Source organism: Macaca nemestrina, chromosome 13 (genome assembly GCF_043159975.1).
Source record: "Macaca nemestrina isolate mMacNem1 chromosome 13, mMacNem.hap1, whole genome shotgun sequence".
Lineage (NCBI taxonomy): Eukaryota > Metazoa > Chordata > Mammalia > Primates > Cercopithecidae > Macaca > Macaca nemestrina.
The window spans coordinates 62,134,926-62,157,159 of NC_092137.1; the positions used below are offsets into that span (position 1 = coordinate 62,134,926).

The following is a 22,234-nucleotide window of genomic DNA, read 5'->3' on the forward strand; positions in this document are numbered from 1 at the left end:
CTAAAAATATTAGACACTTACCAAGTTAGTTAACTATTCCAGTTCTGTGAATACAAAACGAGCTTCAGACTGTTTGGTCGAAATTCTTTCTCCACAATGCTAGAAAGGGGCCCAGTTGCTTTCATGACACTCCTTGTGAAATACCCAAGGAGATGGTAGCTGAAATACCAGATTGTGTAGGCCAAACTTGTGATCCACCTTAAAAGGTCTAGCCTTTTAAGCTTTCAAAGGCATGAAAGCTTTTACAAAAGGAGTGCTTGACTAAGTGCCTTTAATCCCAGGGCTTTAGAAGACCAAGGCAGGACTGTTTGAGGCCAGGAGTTCAAAACCAGCCTGGGCAACATAGTGAGATCCTGCTTCTGGAAAAAAACAAAACGGGGGGATGGTGGCACACACCTGTAGCTGTAGCTATTTAAAAGAATAAAGCAGGATTCTTTATTCTTAGCTCAAGTCCAGGAGTTCAAGGCTGCAGTAACCTATGATCATACCACTGCACTCCAGCCTGGGTGACAAGCTTTTCTCTAAAAAAATAATCACTAGACTTCAATGTGTGCAAAACAGACAGACGGGAAAGTGGCTAAAGGGAAGAGACTAGTTACAGATTTGACCTCTTCATGGTGAGATGACACTGTTGCTTAGATCAGGACAGTGGCAATCAAGATGTTTAAAACCAATGAAACAAGACATTAGTTAAGAATCCCTTTTGTATAAGTAAGATTTGCTACATATATGTATACACTTGTATTTGCAGAAGGAATCCAACACAGCAGTCATTATTACTGGGAAAAGGGATTAGGATAGGATAAAAGGAGGCTTTCATTTTTCTTTTTTTTTTTTTTTGAGACGGAGTCTCGCTCTGTCGCCCAGGCTGGAGTGCAGTGGCCGGATCTCAGCTCACTGCAAGCTCCACCTCCCGGGTTTACGCCATTCTCCTGCCTCAGCCTCCTGAGTAGCTGGGACTACAGGCGCCCGCCACCTCGCCCGGCTAAGTTTTTGTATTTTTTAGTAGAGACGGGGTTTCACTGGGTTAGCCAGGATGGTCTCGATCTCCTGACCTCGTGATCCGCCCGTCTCGGCCTCCCAAAGTGCTGGGATTACAGGCTTGAGCCACCGCGCCCGGCGCTTTCATTTTTCAATTTTCTTTCTGTAACATTATTTCTTTTTAAATTTGGCAGCCTCCCAAGCCAGAGTAGGTTCAGAGAGGTGCCACTAATATCATTCACTTTTAAGACAGCATATATATATATTTACGTGTTGGTAGTTTTTAATGCCAATGAGCATTTATCAGTGTTGAGCATACTGGGCCATCTTTTTCCTCAACATGTAAACTTATGTTTTACGCTTCTTTAATTAGTTTTTCAAAAGTATCAGAAATAACAGAATGTTGGGAGAAGATAAATCAATCTGCCTTTTGAAACCAAATATTTAATATTTTCATTAAATTGTTTCAATACAACTTCAGGCAAATGCCAACTGGAAGACCAAGCCCAAAAATTCAGAGGAAATAATCTTCCAAACAAGGAACACCAAGGTGATCTTCTTCCACGCCAGCAGCAATACTGGTGACCATAATGGTGCTAGTCAGTTATCCAGATTATCGAGTGTTTACCTGATAAGAGAAAAACTTAGATTTCAAAACCAGACAGAATTTTAAGGCTGGAAAATGTTTAAGGCAATTAATAAAAGGAAAAACTGTATTAAGAACTGCTGTCACCTTGATGACTAGCAAACATTTATCAAAAGTAAAAACCTGGCCGGGCACGGTGGCTCATGCCTGTAATCCCAGCACTTTGGGAGGCCGAGGCAGGCGGATCACAAGGTCAGAAGTTCAAGACCAGCCTGACCAACATGGTGAAACCCCGTCTCTACTAAAAATACAAAAATTAGCCAGGTGTGGTGGCACATGCCTATAATCCCAGCTACTTGGGAGGTGGGAGGCTGAGGCAGGAGAATTGCTTGAACCCAGGAGGCGGAGGTTGCAGTGAGCCGAGATCGTGCCACTGCACTCCAGCTTGGGCGACAGAGCAAGACTTCATCTCAAAAAAAAAAAAAAAAAAGAAAAACCTTTAAAAAACAATGGCCAGGCGTGGTGGCTCACACCTGTAATCCCAGCTACTCGGGAGGCTGAGACAGGAGAATCACTTGAATCCCAGAGGCGGAGGTTGTAGTGAGCCAAGATCGTGGCACTGTGCTCCAGCCTGGGCAACAGAGCAAAACTCTGTCTCAAAAAAACCAACCAACCAACCAAACAACAACAAAAAACCTTTAAAAAATATATGCCTTTTGACCTCCTAAGAAAATGTGCAACCTGGAAACACTTACCACATCATCGATTTTCAGAATGCTCCGAACAGTTTCAGTTGCAAGAGTCAGAGCACTGACTGACACTAACAGAGGCTGGACAACCAGTTCCTCCAAAATGTTGGAAATACCACCCTGCAAATTGAATCAGCAGAAGTTGCTTTTAGTGTCTTTAATAATATACACCAGCAGCCATGTGGTTACCAGTGTACCTCAAGACCTAAATCTAGTTTTCCCTTTGTCTAGGCAGATTAGAATATGATACTCTACTAAGCTCTTCTCTACACTGCAGGATGTTATTTCAACTAAAATTTGGAAAAACTGAATTAATGCTATAGTCACCCAATCCTAACTCACAAACAACTTCTAAGTATCACTTTTTTTTTTTTTTTTTAAGTTGGAGTCTGGCTCTGTTGCCCAGGCTGGAATGCAGTAGCGCAATCTCGGCTCACTGGAAGCTCCACCTCCCGGGTTCACGCCATTCTGCCTCGGCCTAGCTGGGACTATAGGTGCCTACCACCACGCCCGGCTAATTTTCTGTATTTTTAGTAGAGAGAGCGTTTCACCATGTTAGCCAGGACGGTCTCGATCTCCTGATCTCATGATCAGCCTGCCTTGGCCTCCCAAAGTGCTGGGATTACAGGTGTGACCCGCTGCACCCTGCCACTTATTTTTAAATGTTGGCAAAATTAGCAAAATGATCACAGTTAAAAATTATGATCATAGTTAAAAATTACGGTATCTTGGTTAGGCGCAGTGGCTCACGCCTATAATTCCAGCACTTTGGGAAACCAAGGCAGGCAGATCACGAGGTCAGGAGATTGAGACCATCCTGGCCAACATAATGAAACACTGTCTCTACTAAAAATACAAAAAATTAGCCAGGCGTGGGGGCAAGCGCCTGTAGTCCCAGCTACTCGGGAGGCTGAGGCAAGAGAATGGCTTGAACCCAGGAGGCAGAGGGTGCAGTGAGCCAAGAGCGCGCCACTGCACTCCAGCCTGGGTGACAGTGAGACTCTGTCTCAAAAAAACAAAACAAACAAAACATTGTCTGTTTAATGTTGAAATCATCTCTGAATTTTAATTCTTAATTAGACCAACACCGGTCTAGAGTCTCGTATTTCCCACCTTAAATTCTTCATTGAACCATCCTACTTCCCTTTATCCCAGGATTACTCCTGATGGCCTCTAATAGGCATCCTTGCTTCCAGTCTTCTCTTCTTAAAATATTCATGTCCTTAGCCTCATAATCTTTCGGCCGCGCGCGATGGCTCACGACTATAATCCTAGCACTTTGGAAGGCTGAGGCAGGCGAATTGCCTGGGCTCAGAAGTTCAAAACCAGCCTGGGCAACACAGTGAAACCCCGTCTCTACTAAAAAATACAAAAAAATTAGCCCGGCGTGGTGGCAGACGCCTGTAGTCCCAGCTACGCGGGAGGCTGAGGCAGGAGAATTGCTTGAACCTGGGAGAAGGTTGCAGTGAGCTGAGACAGTGCTACTGCACTCCAGCCTGGGTAACAGACCAAGATTCCATCTCCAAAGAAAAAACAAACAAAAAACACTTTAGTGGATCCCAACTACGGGAAGGAAAAAAAAAATGGCTGGCTCAATAATCAAGGGCCTCCTCATTCAATTAATAGCTTTTTTTTTTTTTTTTTTTTTTGAGACAGAGTCTCGTCCTGTCGTGCAGGCTGGAGTGTAATGGTGTGATGTTGGCTCACTGCAACCTCTGCCTCCCTGGTTCAAGCAATTCTCCTGACTCAGCCTCCCGTGTAGCTGGGAATAAAGGAGCCTGCCACTTTGTCTGGCTAATTTATTTTTGTAGTTTTAGCAGAGACGGGGTTTCGCCATGTTGGCCAGGCTGGTCTCAAACTCCTGCCCTCAGGTGATGTGCCCACCTCGGCCTCCCAAAGAGCTGGGATTACAGGCGTGAGCCACCACATCCAGCCTATTAATAGCTTTTATCTGATCTTTCCAACCTTAAAGCCCACTATTATCTTTAATATATAATCCCAGCTCTACACAGGTGAAGAACTACTTGGTCCTTCTCACCTGTACAACCACTGCTTACCCATCTGTTTTTCCTCATCCCCTACCAACCAAAAATGAATCTTCATAAAGCCTTCCCTAAACAGACAGTTCCATCCTTTGGAGTTCTGTACCATACAGAAAGTATAATGTTGGATTGTCAGTTCTTTCCCATCATGTGTTTATTATTTGTCTCAACAAAACATCAATAAAAAAAGCGGTATTATTACTATGTGATTACCTTACACAACTACACTAGCTCATGCTAACTAGAGCAATGATTTTTTATAGTCTTTAGTATATGCCAAGCATTTATCTAAGAGCTTGTTAACTAGAAATGCATTTAATTCTCACAACAGGCCTATGACAGAACTATTAATCATCTCTGTTTTTACACCTGAGGAAACTGAGGACCAGACTAAGTAACTTGCTAAAAGTTAGTAAGTGGCAGATTTAGTGAACAAATAATACTTCCCCCTAAGATGTCACCACCTTCCTTTTCACTCAATGGCATAGATTAATTAACCTGCAGCAGGCCTCATATTTAAATCCAAGATTATGCTTTTCATTATAGAGCTTTCCATTCAACAGATGACTACAAAGCTTTTAATATTTTATACTAATCAACATTTTCTACATTAGAGAGTAAATGATTACCTTTCGGACATTAATGCCTGAAGTTTTTTCTCCCTGGGCATGCCGGTTTCTTAGTTCTGTTACTGTAGAAATGGGATTCAGGCCGGCATTTTCAGCTAGTGTAGATGGAATGACCTCCATAGCATCTGCAAAAGCACGAACGCAGTAGGATTCCATACCACTCAGTGTTCGTGAATATTCAGTTAATCGTAGGGCCAACTCTATTTCTGGAGCACCACCTCCTGCAATAAGAGCCCTGAAATTCACAAATATATTTTCAGCTTATTTTATCCAACAGAAATTTTTAATAATTTACTATTTATATCTTAAAAAACAGAATACAGTAGTTTTAATGTTCAAAACGTTACTTAATAATGTAACACTGACATTACCTCTTCTTCACTAAACAACGAATAACACATAGGGCATCATGAATGGAGCGCTCTGCTTCTTCAATCACCAGTTTGTTAGAACCACGAACAACAATTGTAACTGTTTTTCCAGGGCTGGCACAACCTGTAATCTTCAGTAAACAAATTCCAAATTAAGTATCTGAAGGGTTAAAAAAAACCCACACCGAAAACTAAGCAAATAAAAATTTAAATGTAATATTGTTACCTTGAGCAGTTTGCCAGAACCATTTAAATTGACCTCCTCAGCTAACTCGGCAGAACCCAGCATGTCAGCAGTAAATTGGTCAATATGAGCAACTGGCTTGGTTCCAATTGTCTGGAAAAAAAAGTCAAATCCACAAATTAAGGCAACATTTATCTGATTATTAGACATTTTCCACAAATACAGATGTTGATGTTTTACCTTACAAATAAATTCAATGTCTTCTCTTTCAATATCCTTAATCACCATAATCTTCATTTTGTTCAAAAAGTGTAATGCAAGATCACTAAGAGCATCTCTAAAATACAAAATCAGTGATTATGTCAATGCTAGGTTAAAAGAAAAATTTTGCTCTTCAAATGCCTTTAAGGTTTTAATTACTGTTTCTTAAATGACCAATCGTTATTCCTGAAGAAAAATGCTTTAGTTTACTAAGTTCATAAGGTCAAAATTAAGATTTCCAGTTCTAAGGACATTTTAGTACAATTCCAGTATTAAAATGTACTCTGTCCCCAATGACACTAATAACATACACAAAATAACTAGGTCACTATTTTTTCCCCATTTATTTTTATATATATTTTTTTGAGATGGAATTTCACTCTTGTTGCCCAGGCTGGCGTGCAATGGCACGATCTCAGCTCATTGCAGCCCCGACCTCCTGGGTTCAAGCGATTCTCCTGCCTCAGTCTCCCGAGTGTACAGGCTCCTGCCACCACACCTGGCTAATTTTTGTATTTTTAGTAGAGACGGGGTTTTACCGTGTTGGCCAGGCTGGTCTCGAACTCCTGACTTCAGATGATTCACGTGCCTTGGCCTCCTAAAGTGCTGGGATTACAGGCATAAGCCACCACACCTGGCCCATTTATTTAATAGAGACAGGGTCTCCCTATGTTGCCCAGGCCGGTCTCGAACTCAGGGCTCAAGAGATCCTCCCACCTCAGCCCCACAAAGTGCTGGGATTACAGGTGTGAGCCACAGTGCCTGACCTCATTTTTCTTAAAAAATGAGCACATCCTGGTAAATTAAAGCTTATTAATACTTCATGAATTTGGAAGTATTAATCAGACTCCACAAATTTACACTTCCCCATGAACTGTGAATAATCTAACAACTCTGTGATACTAGAAAGGTAGATATTACTACTATCCCTATTATACAGATGAGCAAACTGTATAGGCAATTTGCTCATCTGTATAATTTGTATATTGGGGGGCAATTTACTCAAGGTCAGTAGCTATTATATGATTGGGATTAGAACCAAGTCTTCTGAGTCTTCAATCAAAGACTATATAAAATGAACACCCAGAGTACATTCTGGCATATTAATAAATAGGAATGTGTCTATTAGGAAAAAATACTGGCTAGGCACAGTGGCTCACGTCTGTAATGCCAGCACTTTGGGAAGCCAACGCAGGTGGATCACGAGGTCTGGAGTTCAAGACCAGCCTGACCAACATGGTAAAACCTCGTCTCCACTAAAAAGACAAAAATTAGCCAGGCATGGTGGCACATGCCCGTGACAAGGCAAGCAATTGCACAGACCTTTAAATAAATTCCACTTTTAACCAGGTAATTAATTCTGCAACAAACTTGGTTTTTAAAAGAACAAGGCTTGATGTTTAGGACCTTGGTCTAGGAAACATTATATATCCCACATTTAAAAGGGAGGATAGAGCCGGGCGTGGTGGCTCATGCCTGTAATCCCAGCACTTTGGGAGGCTGAGGCTGGTGGATCACCTGAAGTTGGGAGTTTGAGACCAGCCTGACTAACAGAGAAACCCCGTCTCTACTAAAAATACAAAATTAGTCGGGTGTGGTGGCGCATGCCTGTAATCCCAAATACTCGGGAGGCTGAGGCAGGAGACTTGCTTGAACCCAGGAGGCGGAGGTGGCAGTGAGCCAAGACTGCACCATTGCATTCCAGTCTGGGCAACAAGAGCAAAACTCCAGTTAAAATGCAGATTTCTGGTGGTTTACCCAACTCAAATGTTTCTATAAAAATTGCTATTAGAGGCTGGGCATGGTGGCTCACGCCTGTAATCCCAGCACTTTGGGAGGCCGAGGTGGGCAGATCACGAGGTCAGGAGATCGACATCACCCTGGCTAACATGGTGAAACCCTGTCTCTACTAAAAAAATACAAAAAAAATAGCCGGGTGTGGTAGCGGGCACCTGTAGTCCCAGCTACTCTGGAGGCTGAGGCAGGAGAATGGCATGAACTTGGGAGGCGGAGCTTGCAGTGAGCCGACATCGCGCCACTGCACTCCAGCCTGGGCCACAGGTCAGACTCTGTCTCAAACAAACAAAACACAAAAAAACAAAATTATACCTTTATTGTTTTAAATTTACAAATCATATATTTCTTTAAAGTGCTTTTCCGGCTGGGCGCGGTGGCTCAAGCCTGTAATCCCAGCACTTTGGGAGGCCGAGACGGGCGGATCACAAGGTCAGGAGATCGAGACCAGCCTGGCTAATACGGTGAAACCCCGTCTCTACTAAAAAACACAAAAAACTAGCCGGGTGAGGTGGCGGGCACCTGTAGTCCCAGCTACTCGGGAGGCTGAGGCAGGAGAATGGCGTAGACCCAGGAGGCGGAGCTTGCAGTGAGCTGAGATGTGGCCACTGCACTCCAGCCTGGGCGACAGAGCGAGACTCCGTCTCAAAAAAAAAAAAAAAAAAGTGCTTTTCCTAGACATCTTAACCGAACTTATACCATTTGTTTCCCTTGGTCTGAGCAAATGATGGTACAATATTGAGGCCTAACATTTTATCTCTGTGCTTTAAAAACAAAAATTCTCTATTTCTTTTCACCTAAGAGTTGTCCCTTAAAAAATACGAATTTAGAGTAAGTGATTAAATCAAATATTTTATCAGAAAAAATAAACTGCTAGTGGAGATTCAAAATTATTAAGGGATGAACAAAATAAATAGTCCCACACCTTAGAATAGACTTCTGTATGAGAAGGACATTACATCCTGTTTTTTTAATTTGCTTCACTAAATTTAAAATATAGGCTCTCTCTTCTCGCAGCACTCGGTCCATCTGGGCATAGTCAGAAACCACTATTTGATTATCCATCTGTTTAGAAAAAACATCATAATTTGCATTGTAAGATATTTTAACTTTAAAAGTAGAATTTTAAGTGAAAATACTATGTACTGTATAAATTCAACCAAAACTATACCAAGCAATAAATTATACAGACATGCATAGAAAAGAATCTGGATAAGATACATACCCCAAATTTCAATCTTACTTTAAACTAAATACAATGGCATCTTACTTTTTTGCAGGTACATTTTTTATAACCAAAAAATATAAAATGGGTATCCTAGTTGTTTCTCGAAGATGGAGTCCCTCTCTAATCTGTGTGAATTTGCAAATTAACAATGATGAAAAGATGGGGTCCCACTATGTTGCCCAGGCTGGAGTGGAGTGCAGGGACTATTCACAGGTGATGGAATAGCACACTGCAGCCTCAAACTCCTAGGTTCAAGCAATTTTTCTGCTTAAATTTCCTGAGGAGCTGGGACTACAGGCATCGCTGCAATCGGCTAGTTCTCAATTTCAATATCCAAATTGAGGATGTAGACTTGTCACTTGTAGCACCAACAATTTCTATTTTTGTCTCAATTCTAGTAATTCTTTTGAGATCTATGCTTTAAATCACTAGAAGTATTTTCTATTTTTAATAAAGAAATGCCTGAGTTATTAAAAAGTTAAACACAGAACCAATTCCATTTGGATTCTACTTACATCTGTTTTGGGAGCAGATAAGCAAAACTGAATAAGCCCAATCTTGGCCTTTTCAACTCTGGTTATGCCAGAATTTGATACTTTTTGGGTGAGAACCAGCCCTTCCACCAACTCACAGTCATCAATTGTCCCACTAAGAAAAAAACAAAGAGGTGTAGTTAAGAGGGAGTGGACATCTGTACATTTAATAGATTGTTAACAGATTAAAAGTCATCAGTCCAATAAAATGTGATTCAGCCTCACACTTACTATTGCCCCATTACTGGATCTCTTTGATCCACTGCTGTCTTATTATCATAAAGTAATATAAACAAAATCTTGAGATCCACTTACTAATACAAGTTCTCATGAAAACAAAACCAAAAAGAAAAAAGAGAGCTTTGTGACGTTCATCTAGGTGTTTGTAACTTATTTATTTTTGGCAATCTTATGCTCATTTTCAAATTTTTTTTCAAGTTGCAATTAGAGATGCTTACCCAAGCTTCTTAACTATTTTAATATCTCTAAGATCTACACTGGTGGCTGTGGCTGGGTCAATCACTTTCATCACTGCATTTACACTCATTGGAGAAAGCAGACTTGAATACTGAGAAACAACCTAGAATTATTAAAAAAAAAAAAAAGTTACCTTCATAGTAGAAAAAGTCCTAATTTTTCAATGACAAATATACTTAAGAAGGGCTCTAATAATTTTTGCAGTAGGGTGTGTGTGTGAAGAGGGAAACACCCACAAGAAGACAGTCCATAAACTGTCTTTTCCATTCAGGTTGTCACCAGGGGCACAAAATAAAAACATGTATGCTTGCTTTTTTCTTTTATTAATATAATAGGACTGTAGAATATCAAAGTTTTACAGGAAATCCAAAAAGCATAAATTTAATTTTACGTGAATATTTCCTATCTAAAATCAATGTGTGATGAGGCATCAATGTTATGTATGTACATTCCTGATGAGGGGTTGATAAAAATTGCTAACATTTATCAATCACTTAACTCATGCCAGGTAGTGGTCTCAGAACTTTACATATTAACTCATTCAATCTTCAGATGGAGAAACTGAAGCCAAGAGGTCAAGTCATTTTGGCCAAACTAACAGCGTAGTTAAGGGGTGAAGTCAGCATTGAACAAACACAAGCAGTCTAGACTCAATGACTAGTGCTTGTAACCATTTAGCTATACTATCTATATCAGTTCTGGGGACATCCAACAGTATCACTTAGTGTCCCTAACACCATCTAACATTCAAACAAAATCAATGTATGGACTTAACACTGATTTTTAAAAGGAAAAAGGATAAGGGGATGGACGGGACAAACACGGGACATTACAGAAAACAAGTGACATGAATTCCACAGAAACTTAGAAGTACAACACTGCTTTAAGCTTGGTAAATAAGAAAAGCAGCATATGTATTAGTTAAGGGATGGACCACGATAAGTAGCCTGTCCTGGGTTCAAATCTCAGCTCTTTCTGTTAGCGGTCCTTGGATAAGTTACTTCTCTAGATCTACTCTCTTCATCTATAAAATGGGGATATGACTGAGGGCCTTGAAGAGGATAATAAATGTAAAAAGCTTATCACAATGCCCACCATATAAAGTATTCAATAAAAATTAGCTATACTGCCAGAGACCTATGGCAGTCTTTGATTTGGCAGAGGAAAAGGTTTCTTATAGGCAAATTAAAATATCTAGCTTTACCAAAACACTGTTACAATGCATTAAATAGAAAAGTGGATATGGATATAGTATATATTAAATATTCCAACTCCTTTGTTAGCCTTATGGCTCGTTTCCTCTCTTAATCTTAAATCAATTCAATTACACAGATTATAACAGTTACCTAGTCACTCTTGAAACTTACTATTTATGTACTGTATAGCATCAAGAATCACAGAGTAACACACATTAATTTGACAACTATCTGTTAGTGCTTGCCTCACCTTTGAGTTCAGTGAAGTGGTTGCACTATTTAACAAAGTTTCTCTGTCACTCAGTTCCACAGGTCGAGACATGTCAGTCAAGATTTCAATGCCCTTTTCCAGGGCCTTCTGGAATGACTCAGAAATGATGGTTGGATGAATCCCTGTCATTTGTGAAAGTCTAGTTATTTAATTGTAACAGGCAAACTACACATTTGACATGACTTAAAAATTTTCTATTCATTAATGTCAAAGCAAGCACAAATTTAACTATTCTTAATAGTGGCTTCACTAACCTGCTAACAATGACTAATAATTTACTTCCATCCAATTTAAAATAGATTACATACTTATTAATACTTAAGACTAAAGCCAAATTTTACACTTTTTTTTTTTTTGTGAGACAGGGTCTCACTCGGTCACCCAGGCTGGAGTGCAGCGGCCTGATCTTAGCTCACTATAGCCTCAACCTCCCAGGCTCAAGTGATCCTCCCACCTTAGCCTCCTGAGTAGCTGGGACTACTGACACATGCCACCACACCTGGCTTTTTTTTTCAGTGGAGACAGGGTTTTGCCATGTTGCCCAGTCTGGTCTCAACTCTTTGGGCTCAACTGATCTGCCAGCCTCAACCTCCCAAAGTGCCGGGGATTACAAGGTCACCATACCCGGCCGATACTTTTAAAAATATCACAAATCTACATAATAAGTAGAGTAAGTGATTGGAGAGTCACTACTATAATTAAATACCATTTACTAAAGCAAGGACAATCCTGACTTTCTCTCCCAAATCTTCTTACTTGTATAAGAGTCTAAGATTAGTAATATTTCTACCACTCTTTTTTTTTTTTTTTTTTGAGACGGAGTTCACTCTTGTTGCCCAGGCTGGAGTGCGATGGCATGATCCTGGCTCACTGCAACCTCCGCCTCCTGGGTTGAAGCGATTCTCTTGCCTTAGCTGGGATTACAGGCATGTGCCACCATGCCTGGCTAATTTTTTGTATTTAGTAGAGACAGGGTTTCACTATGTTGGTCAGGCTGGTCTTGAACTCCTGACCTCAGGGGATCCACCCACCTCGGTCTCCTAAAGTGCTGGGATTACAGGCATGAGCCACCATGTCCGGCCTCTACCACTCATTTTTGAACAACAATTGAGTTCCATTCAAAAAGGAGCCCAGCAAATATCAGCAGCCAAAGGAAAATTTCTTCTAATTTCTATTATAAATATAGCAAAATCTAAAACTTTAAAAAATTCTTGGTTTTTTTTTTTTTTTTTTTTTTTTGAGACAGAGTCTTGCTCTGTCGCCCGGGCTGGAGTGCAGTGGCCGGATCTCAGCTCACTGCAAGCTCCGCCTCCCGGGTTTACGCCATTCTCCTGCCTCAGCCTCCCGAGTAGCTGGGACTACAGGCGCCCACCACCGCGCCCGGCTAATTTTTTGTATTTTTTAGTAGAGACGGGGTTTCACCATGTTAACCAGGATGGTCTCGATCTCCTGACCTCGTGATCCGCCTGTCTCAGCCTCCCAAAGTGCTGGGATTACAGGCTTGAGCCACCGCGCCCGGCCTAAAAAATTCTTGGTAAAAAGATTAGTTATCCCAAATTAAATCTTAAATCCTGTATTACTTATGAATAACTTGGCTTTTCCTAAAGTTTGTTCTTTTAAACTTTTCTTTATTCAGTAATAAAGTACATCCTACCCACCTTTCTGAAGAAGCTTGGTACACGAATCTAAGAGGGAGCCAGCAATGATGACTACTGATGTGGTGCCATCCCCTGCTTCTATATCTTGAGCCTTAGACAGCTCCACCAGCTAAGTGAACAGAAAATGCCAAGTTGCTCAATGAGAAATGAGAGAACCCAGTAACACCTAATTCAAGTAATCACACCAGTGTCACAAACAGAATTTGTGGATTCAACATGATTCCTGATTTCTGATTTGTTGTCTACCTTGGGTTTCATTTAAAATTAAAGACTAATAGATGATCTCCAGTTCAGATTGTGGGTTGTCATCTCCCCCTGCCCTGCTACTCAAAGGTTCTAATCAGAAAGCAAAAATGTATCATAGGTACTCTATAGACTTGGAAGCTAAGAAATGGGGCATTCCAGATGAGAGAGACTAGAGTATGTTTTTTTTTTTTTTTTTTTTTTTTTTTGAGACAGGGTCTCACTCTGTCATCCAGGCTGGAATACAGCAGTGTGATCATGGCCCACTACAGCCTCCACCTCCTGGGCTCAAGAGAGCCTCCTGTTTCAGTCTCCCAAGTAGCTGGGGCTATAGGTGCATACTAATACATGTGGCTACTTTTAAAAAGTTTTGTTTTTTACAGAGGTGGGGTCCCATTATGTTGCCTAGAATGCTCTCGAACTCCTGGGCTCAAACAATCCTCCTGCTTCAGTCTCCCAAAGTGCTGAGATTACAAGCATGAATCACCATTCCCAGCCTCAGAGTATCAACTTAAGAGTCTTTTGCCAAGTTTATTTGAATAGACCCCTTATAAGTATAATCTGATTCATTAAAAAGCCATCTTTTCGTAATTGGTGGATGGCACAACGTATGAAGCCTCAGGACCATCCAAGAAAACAGCAAAACTTCACGTAGCAGTGAAGTTTTGTTTCATTTAACAATGCTTTATTTTATGTTCCAAATAAGATGCTTATTTTCCTATAATAAATTATCATTTTTTTTCAACATTTTAATAGCAATATTACATATAGACTTGTCACTTCTGGATAACAAAATTTTTTTGTTGTAAAATAGTATGTGGTAATTATACAAAATTTGGAAAATACAGAAAGAAGAAATTAAAATATGTCAACTGAATATTTTTGAAGCAAAGACCATTAGTATTTGTATGTAGTATGTTGGTTTATTTCCAATCATTTCCTATTTTTTAAGTAAGCTCACAGTATATAATTTTATCTTTTGTTTTTCATGTAATGTTTCATTAGTGTTTTTCCTCATTATAAAAATCTTCATGAACAATTTTTAATGGCTGTTCGATTAACATGCTGTGGTATACTATTTGTTTAAACATTTTCCTATCATTGGATATTTTGCCTATTCCAGGTTGTTTCTATTATACATAAATTCGATCAGTATCTTTGTTAAAAAAAAAAGTTTTTTAAAAGCCATCTTTACATAACTCAAAGGGATTTTTTTGATAGAAGTTTCTTTTTTTTTTTTGAGATGGAATTTTACTGTCACCCAAGCTGGAGTCAAGTGGCGCCATCTCGGCTCACTGTAACCTCTACCTCCCGAGTTCAAGCAGTTCTCCTCTCTCTGCCTCCCAAGTAGCTGAAATTAAAGGCATGCACCAGCATGCCCAGCTAATTTTTGTATTTTTAGTAGAGATGGGGTTTCATGATGTTGGCCAGGTTGGTGTCGAACTCCTGACCTCAGGTGATCCACCTGCCTCAGCCTCCCAAAGTGCTGGGATCCCAGGCATGAGCCACTACGCCCAGCCTGATAGAAATTTATTTCTAATGCATTTGTTTTTGCTCATATGACTTGACAACAGGTTTATGTTTTTAATCTCCTCATTCCTTAAGTGTATGCCAAGTTTCCATGGACAAGTATAAGGTAAAACAAGTAAAATAGGGCCGGGCGCGGTGGCTCAAGCCTGTAATCCCAGCACTTTGGGAGGCCGAGACGGGCGGATCACGAGGTCAGGAGATCGAGACCATTCTGGCTAACACGGCGAAACCCTGTCTCTACTAAAAAATACAAAAAAAAAACTAGCCGGGCGAGGTGGCAGGCGCCTGTAGTCCCAGCTGCTCAGGAGGCTGAGGCAGGAGAATGGCGTAAACCTGGGAGGCGGAGCTTGCGGTGAGCTGAGATCTGGCCACTGCACTCCAGCCTGGGCGACAGAGCGAGACTCTGTCTCAAAAAAAAAAAAAAAAAAAAAAAAAAAAAAGAAGTAAAATTATTACTGTTTCCAGCAGATTATTTTTAGACAATGCATTTTCTTCTGTGGACATGTGAACTGTTATGCACCATATTCTAATAAGAACACAATAATCATTTGAGAGGAAAAATACTCATTTCCATGGACAAGTATAAGGTGACTTGTGTTTTTTTTTTTTTTTTGAGACAGGGTCTCACTTTGTCACCCAGGCTGGAGTGCAGTGGCCCAATCACAGCTCACTACAACCTCTGCCCCTGGACTCAAGTGATTCTCCCACCTCAGCCTCCCAAGTAGCTGAGACCACAGGTGCACACCACCACACCCAGGTATTATTTTTTGTGTTTTCAGTAGAGACAAGGTCTCACCATGTTGGCCAAGCTGGTCTCAAACTCCTGAGCTCAAGCAATCCTCCCACCTTGGCTTCCCAAAGTGCCGGGATTACAGGTGTGAGCCACTGTGCCCAGCTGTTTTTTTTTTTTTTCCTGGGGTTTCACTCTGTCACCCAGAATGGAGTGTGGTGGTGTGATTATAGCTCACTGCAGCCACAAACTCTTGAGCTCCAACAATCCTCCCATGTCAGCCTAAGGAGTGGCTGGGACTAAAGGTATGCACCACCATGCCTGGCTTGATTTGTGTTTTATCATCACCTCACATCAAAAAGCACAATGTTAGGCACAAGGCGTAAACCTGGGAGGCGGAGCTTGCAGTGAGCTGAGATCCGGCCACTGCACCCCAGCCTGGGCGACAGAGCAAGACTCCGTCTCAAAAAAAAAAAAAAAAAAAAAAAAAAAAAAAAAAAAGTATCCTAAAAATATGCCTGTTTAGCACAAAAAGTGTTCATTGTGCTTAAATACGTGATCAAATAAATAAATTTAACTATTTACCAAATATCAAATACACTTAAAAAAGAAGACTCACCTAGCCAGGCACAGTGGCTCATGCCTATAATCCCAGCACTTTGGGAGGCCGAGGCAGGTGGATCATAAGGTCAGGAGTTTGAGACCAGCCTGACCAACATGGCGAAACCCGTCTCTACTAAAAATATAAAAACTAGCCAGGCGTGGTGGCGCATACCTGTAATCCCAGCTACTCAGCAGGCTAAGGCAGGAGAACTGCTTGAATTCAGGAGGTGGAGGCTGCAGTGGGTCGAGACTGCACCATGGCATTCCAGCCTGGGTGACAGAGCAAGACTCCGTCTCAAAAAAAAAAAAAAAAAAAAAGACTCACCTAAAATTATACTTACCATTCTGGCTGCTGGATGTAACACTTGCATTTGTTTCAGAATGGTAGCACCATCATTTGTAATGGTTACATCACCTTTTCCATCTTGAATCTAGAAAATTTTAAAGTTGTATTTCAGTGTGACACCTTAACAGTTTCATTAAACTTTTATATTTCAAAATAGAGAAGTTAATTTCCGTTTGCAAAGTACTGAATTTTAAATTATCTTCCCTTACATTAGCATAATAATTTAAGAATGTGCAATAACAGGCTGGGCACGATGGCTCATGCCTATAATCCCAGCACTTTGGGAGGCCGAGGCAAGCTGATCACCTGAAGTGGAGAGTTCAAGACCAGTCTGACCCATGGAGAAACCCCATCTCTACTGAAAATACAGAATTAGCCGGGCGTGGTGGCACATGCCTATAATTCCAGCTACTAGGGAGGCTGAGGCAGGAGAATCGCTTGAACCTGGGAGGCGGGGGTTGCGGTGAGCCAAGATCATGCCATTGCCTGGACAAGGGCGAAACTTCGTCTCAAAAAAAAAAAAAAAAAAAAAAAAAAAAAAAAAAAAGAATATGCACAACAGTCCAACTTTACAAAAGAAAAAAGTGCCTTTGTTGCAGGGTAATCTAAAAGTGAAGAAACGCAGACACACAAAAAAGAAAGGAAAAATATTATAAAGAAGCACTTGCTATCTTTAATAATTTCTTATTAATCAGAAGCATGATTTCCACCATGGATGCCCTAAAGGAGTACCATGCAATGCGGTGAACACAATTCTTATAATCAACACAGTAACTTTTTTCTTTTTTTGTCCTACAAAAAGGACAACAGCATTTTTGGGAAGGAAAGATTTTCAAACATCCAGAGAGGAGAATAACCTGTAGTATCATCCAGATGATCCTCCATTATTGTTTTACCCCCAGAGACCCACATTAGAATACAAAGTTACATCCATAAGGAATACTAAACTGAAGTCCCAACACTTGGATTTATAATACTTTCCACTTAACTACATAATAGATACCTATGTTTGGGTATCTATTGGGTATCATCGTTTAAAAAGCATTAAACAAAGTATGAATTATAGTTTAGTCCTGTTGACTCCAAAGTAATCTCTCCTTCCTCTAAACTCCAGGTACCCTACACTTTTTACTATTTTTTTGGTTTTGGTTTGAGATGGAGTCTTTCTCAGTCACCCAGGCTGGAGTGCAGCTGTGCAATCTCGGCTCACTGCAACCTCTGCCTCCTGGGTTCAAGTGATTCTCCTGCCTCAGCCTCCCACCTCCTGAGTAACTGGGACTACAGGTGCTCACCACCATGCCTGGCTAATTTTTGTATTTTTAGTAGAGGCTGGGTTTCACCATATCGGCCAGGCTGGTCTCAAACTCTTGACCCTGTGATCCACCCACCTCGGCCTCCCAAAGTGCTAGGATTACAGGTATGATACACTGTGCCTCACTCACTTTCTACTATTTTTATTTATTTATTTATTTATTGAGACGGAGTTTTGCTCTTATTGCCCAGGCTACAGCGCAATGGCGCAATCTCGGCTCACCACAACCTCTGCCTCCCAGGTTCAAGCAATTCTCCTGCCTCAGCCTCCCGAGGAGCTGGGATTACGGGCATGAGCCACCATGCCTGGCTAATTTTGCATTTTTAGTAGAGACAGGGTTTCTCCATGTTGGTCAGGATGGTCTTGAACTCCTGACCTCAGGTGATTCGCCCCTCAGCCTCCCTAAGTACTGGGATTACAGGTGTGAGCCACCACACCCAGCCCCATCTTTTACTTTTTAAACAGCACATCTAATCCTCCATCAAGGTCTTGCAGTGTGAACAGCAGTGCTCAATTAGTACTCAATGACTCAACTCTTTACCATTTTATCCATTCCTTTTGGTCCAAGGCTTGTTCTAATAGCATCAGCAACCGCTGCAGATGGAAAAAAAAAAGAAAAGAAAAGAAATTAGAACTTTTTTTTTTTTTTTGAGACGGAGTCTCGCTCTGCCGCCCAGGCTGGAGTGCAGTGGCCGGATCTCAGCTCACTGCAAGCTCCGCCTCCCGGGTTCACGCCATTCTCCTGCCTCAGCCTCCCGAGTAGCTGGGATTACAGGCGCCCGCCACCTCGCCCGGCTAGTTTTTTGTATTTTTTAGTAGAGACGGGGTTTCACCGTGTCAGCCAGGATGGTCTCGATCTCCTGACCTTGTGATCCGCCCGTCTCGGCCTCCCAAAGTGCTGGGATTACAGGCTTGAGCCACCGCGCCCGGCCAGAACTTTTTTTTTTAAGAGACAGGGTCTTACTATATTGCCCAGGGTGGCCTCAAACTCCTTGGCTCAAGCAACCCTCCCACCTCAGCCTCCCAGAATAGCTGGAGGTACGGGAAATCAAGACTCCTTAAAGAGAGGTTTTTCCTTGCAAATGATCATTGTGTTCTTATTAGGATATGGTGCATAACAAATCACGGTGTCCACAGAAGAAAATTCATTGTCTAAAAATAATCTATTGGAAACAGAGTAATTAAAATAATTATTTTAAATGTATGATGCTTCACTTTTTTGTTAGTCAACGTACACAGCATTATTATTTTGAGACAGGGTCTCACTCTGTCTGTCACAAGGCTAGAGTGCAGTGGTGCGATCTCAGCTCACTGCAACCTCCGCCTCTGGAGTTCAAGTGATTCTCCTGCCTCAGCCTCTCGAGTAGCTGCCACCATGCCCAGCTATTTTTTTGTATTTTTAGTAGAGACGGGGTTTCACTATGTTGGCCAGGATGGTCTCGATCTTTTGACCTCCATCTGCCTGCCTCGGCCTCCCAAAATGCTGGGATTACAGGTGTGAGCTACTGCGCCTGGCCTAATATTTGTAATCAGCTTATGGCAGAATACATTTTGAGGATTCATCTCATCTTCCTTCAGATGTCAAAATGGTACCAATCTAGTTAGGAGCTCTGAGAATTGCTATTTCCTCCATTCCTTAAAACAGGGCAAGCAGCAACAGAACTGTCTAGATCTAACATACTGATGGATGAGTATCCTTTTTCCAAAATGATTAAGACCAGAAGCGTTTTGAATTTTAGAGTATTTCAAATTAGGAATGCTCAATTTATATATAATTCACTTATTTGTTTACTCTGTCTACTGTGTAATCTCTGAGAGTAAAGACATTTGTTCACTAATGTGAACATGGTATATAGGTGGCCTACAGCAAAAATTAACACTAACACCACCAAAAGGGCAAAACAAACCACAATGGAAATGCTATAGAGCAAGATACTCTTAAAAAAATCCAACAAGGCCGGGTGCCATGGCTCACACCTGTAATCCCAGCGCTTCAGGAGGCTGAGGTGGTCAGGAGCTCAAGACCAGCCTGGACAACATGGCGAAACCCCGCCTCTACTAACAATACAAAAATGAGCTGGGTGTGGCGGCGCACATCTGTAGTCCCAGCTACTCAGGAGGCTGAGGCAGGAGCATGGCTTGAACCCAGGAGGCGGAGGTTGCAGTGAGCGGAGATCACGCCACTGCACTCCAGCCTGGGGGACAGAGCAAGACTCCATCTCAACAAACCAATCCAACAAACCAAACAAAAACCAAAACTCTCAAATCGTAGCTTTTGGTCATCATATGTTAAAAAACATCCCTGGGGCCGGGCACGGTGGCTTTTGGTCATCATCAGTATGTTATAAAACATCCCTGGGGCCGGGCACGGTGGCTCACACCTGAAATCCCAGCACTTTGTGAGGCCAAGGTGGGCCATCACTTGAGGCCAGGAGTTCAAGATATAACGGGTCATCTTCACAGATAATTTAGGTGGCCTTTCCTTCCCACATGCACACCCTCCTCTGTTGTTTCAGTTCTGTTCACTTTTGTTTCAAAGGTTACTCAATTTCCCACTTATCTTGTTTGTTGAATATCAACCATATTATAAACTCTCTTGGCCCCCAAATTTCTTTTTCTTTTTTGAGACAGAGTTTCGCTCGTCGCCCTGGCTGGAGTGCAACGGCGCGATGTCGGTTCACGGCAACCTCCGCCTTCCAGGTTCAAGCGATTCCCCCCGCCTCAGCCTCCCCAGTTGCTGAGACTACAGGCGTATGCCACCACACTCGGCTAATTTTGTATTTTTAGTAGAGACAGGGTTTCTCCATGTTGGTGAGGTTGGTCTTGAACTCCTGACCTCATGTGATCCGCCCGCCTCAGCCTCCCAAAGTGCTGGGATTACAGATGTGAGCCACCCCGCCTGGACCAAAATTTATCTTTCAACATTCTGTTCCTAATCTAATAAATGTAAGCTTCAACTATGGTCCCCAATTAACCTACAAACCTTCGTTTCCAGGTACATTATCTCCTGAACTTCCAAATGAATTCTAAATCTGGCCATTCTGACCTTTTCAACTCATTAGGCCCAAGTTAGAAATGATTACTTTTTCTTACATTCAGGGTTACCTATCTAATCACCATCACATTCCCAGTTACTTGGGCTGATGACTGCAAATACTTTTAAGGTGTACATGCGTCTTTACATGCTTTCTCACTGAATCCTCACAGCAAGCCTACACGTTGGTTAAAAAGAAATGATCCGATAGCTGGGGGAGATTAAGTCAAATACTTTCCAGGACACCAGGCCTTTAACATCCGGCCCCAACCTAGCTTTCTAATCTCACCTCTTCCGCAAACATACTACTCTTCAACCCAAAAGAAATACTATACTCAATATACACTCGGGCAAGATCTCTAAACCTCTGTCCTGACTTTTCCTTCCAGAGTTTTCTATCTCAACTCGATTTCTCTTAATCTTAACTCTAAAAAGCAAACATTTCCTCCTCAATTTTATAGGTAAGAAATCTTTGGCACAGAGGTTACAGGTCACTAAAACATGAAGTAACGGAAGCAGAGAATGAAACTCTGGTCTGATTTCCAATGCGTGCCACACTCTTCTACAAAAAAACCAAATAATTGTTTCTTGATTTGGCTGTGTTTCACTGCACATGCAGAGACGACATCAACGTAACTTTCCGCAACTATTTCAAACAAGACACGTAAGTCGGTTCCTACATCCATCCCAGTACAATGAGCCTCGCCCCAATTTAGACGCGGAGTTCACCCAATTCGTCTCAACAGCTGTGCCAAGTGAAGTTTATTTAATACCTCTTTAAATAAGAATTAGAAAGCTGAAACATACTGTGCATTCTACCAGTTCCAATAAGCAGATAAGCGACAGCCCTTAAGCGTCAGGCCCCTCGGGAAGACTGCACGCAATCCTCGGCATTTTGAACTGCTTTCGACTCCAATATGAATGATGCACAATGCAGGATGAAAAACTATGGGAGACTAAGACGCAAAATGGGGCAAGTTCAAAGGCCTCCATACTCCGGGTTGGCAATCATCGGCAGAAAAACAGGAGTAAGGATCCCTTCACTGGGCTGCTTCCACAGGGAGGACAAGAGGGGAACACCCGAAAGAACGTGAAAAGAGCCAAACCAGCTCAAGCCCACGGTGAGAGCGCAGAGCTCGGCCCCGCGGGTCAGGCCCTGAGAGTGATACCTTTGGCGGCGGAAATGTTGCTGAAGCGGATCTGGGCTGGCTTGTCGCGGTCCTGATAGGCGCCTTTTCCGCGGCCGCCGGCAGCCCCGGCAGGCGCCCCGCTCCGGGGTGCCACATTCTCAGGCATGGCAAAGTCGGCTGGGTCTGGGTGGGCTCGGAAAGGACGGATGGACCCGGATTCTGGCCGGCCGCAGAGTAATAACGGTAAGCCCTCACTGCCTTCACGAACCTTCCAGAAAGCGGCGCCTGCGTCGGGAGGAGGCGGAGGCAGAGAAGGGGACCTTCCTTGCGGCGCGGCGCTGACGTG

General features: G+C 42.1%; 1 protein-coding gene across 1 annotated transcript; it reads right to left on the reverse strand.

Annotated features, from left to right (window-relative positions):
- Nucleotides 1–1,405: 1,405 nt before the first annotated feature.
- On the reverse strand, nucleotides 1,406–22,193 carry LOC105465114 (chaperonin containing TCP1 subunit 4). Its single transcript, XM_071076778.1, has 14 exons — nucleotides 21,928–22,193; nucleotides 18,266–18,318; nucleotides 16,408–16,497; nucleotides 12,961–13,069; nucleotides 11,282–11,424; nucleotides 9,817–9,938; nucleotides 9,341–9,473; nucleotides 8,523–8,662; nucleotides 5,783–5,879; nucleotides 5,585–5,695; nucleotides 5,359–5,489; nucleotides 4,988–5,222; nucleotides 2,323–2,436; nucleotides 1,406–1,609 (listed from the first exon to the last, which is right to left on the reverse strand). The coding sequence occupies exons 1-14, from the start codon at nucleotides 22,052–22,054 to the stop codon at nucleotides 1,595–1,597; spliced, it is 1,620 nt and encodes a 539-aa protein (XP_070932879.1). The 5' UTR covers nucleotides 22,055–22,193; the 3' UTR covers nucleotides 1,406–1,594.
- Nucleotides 22,194–22,234: the final 41 nt, after the last annotated feature.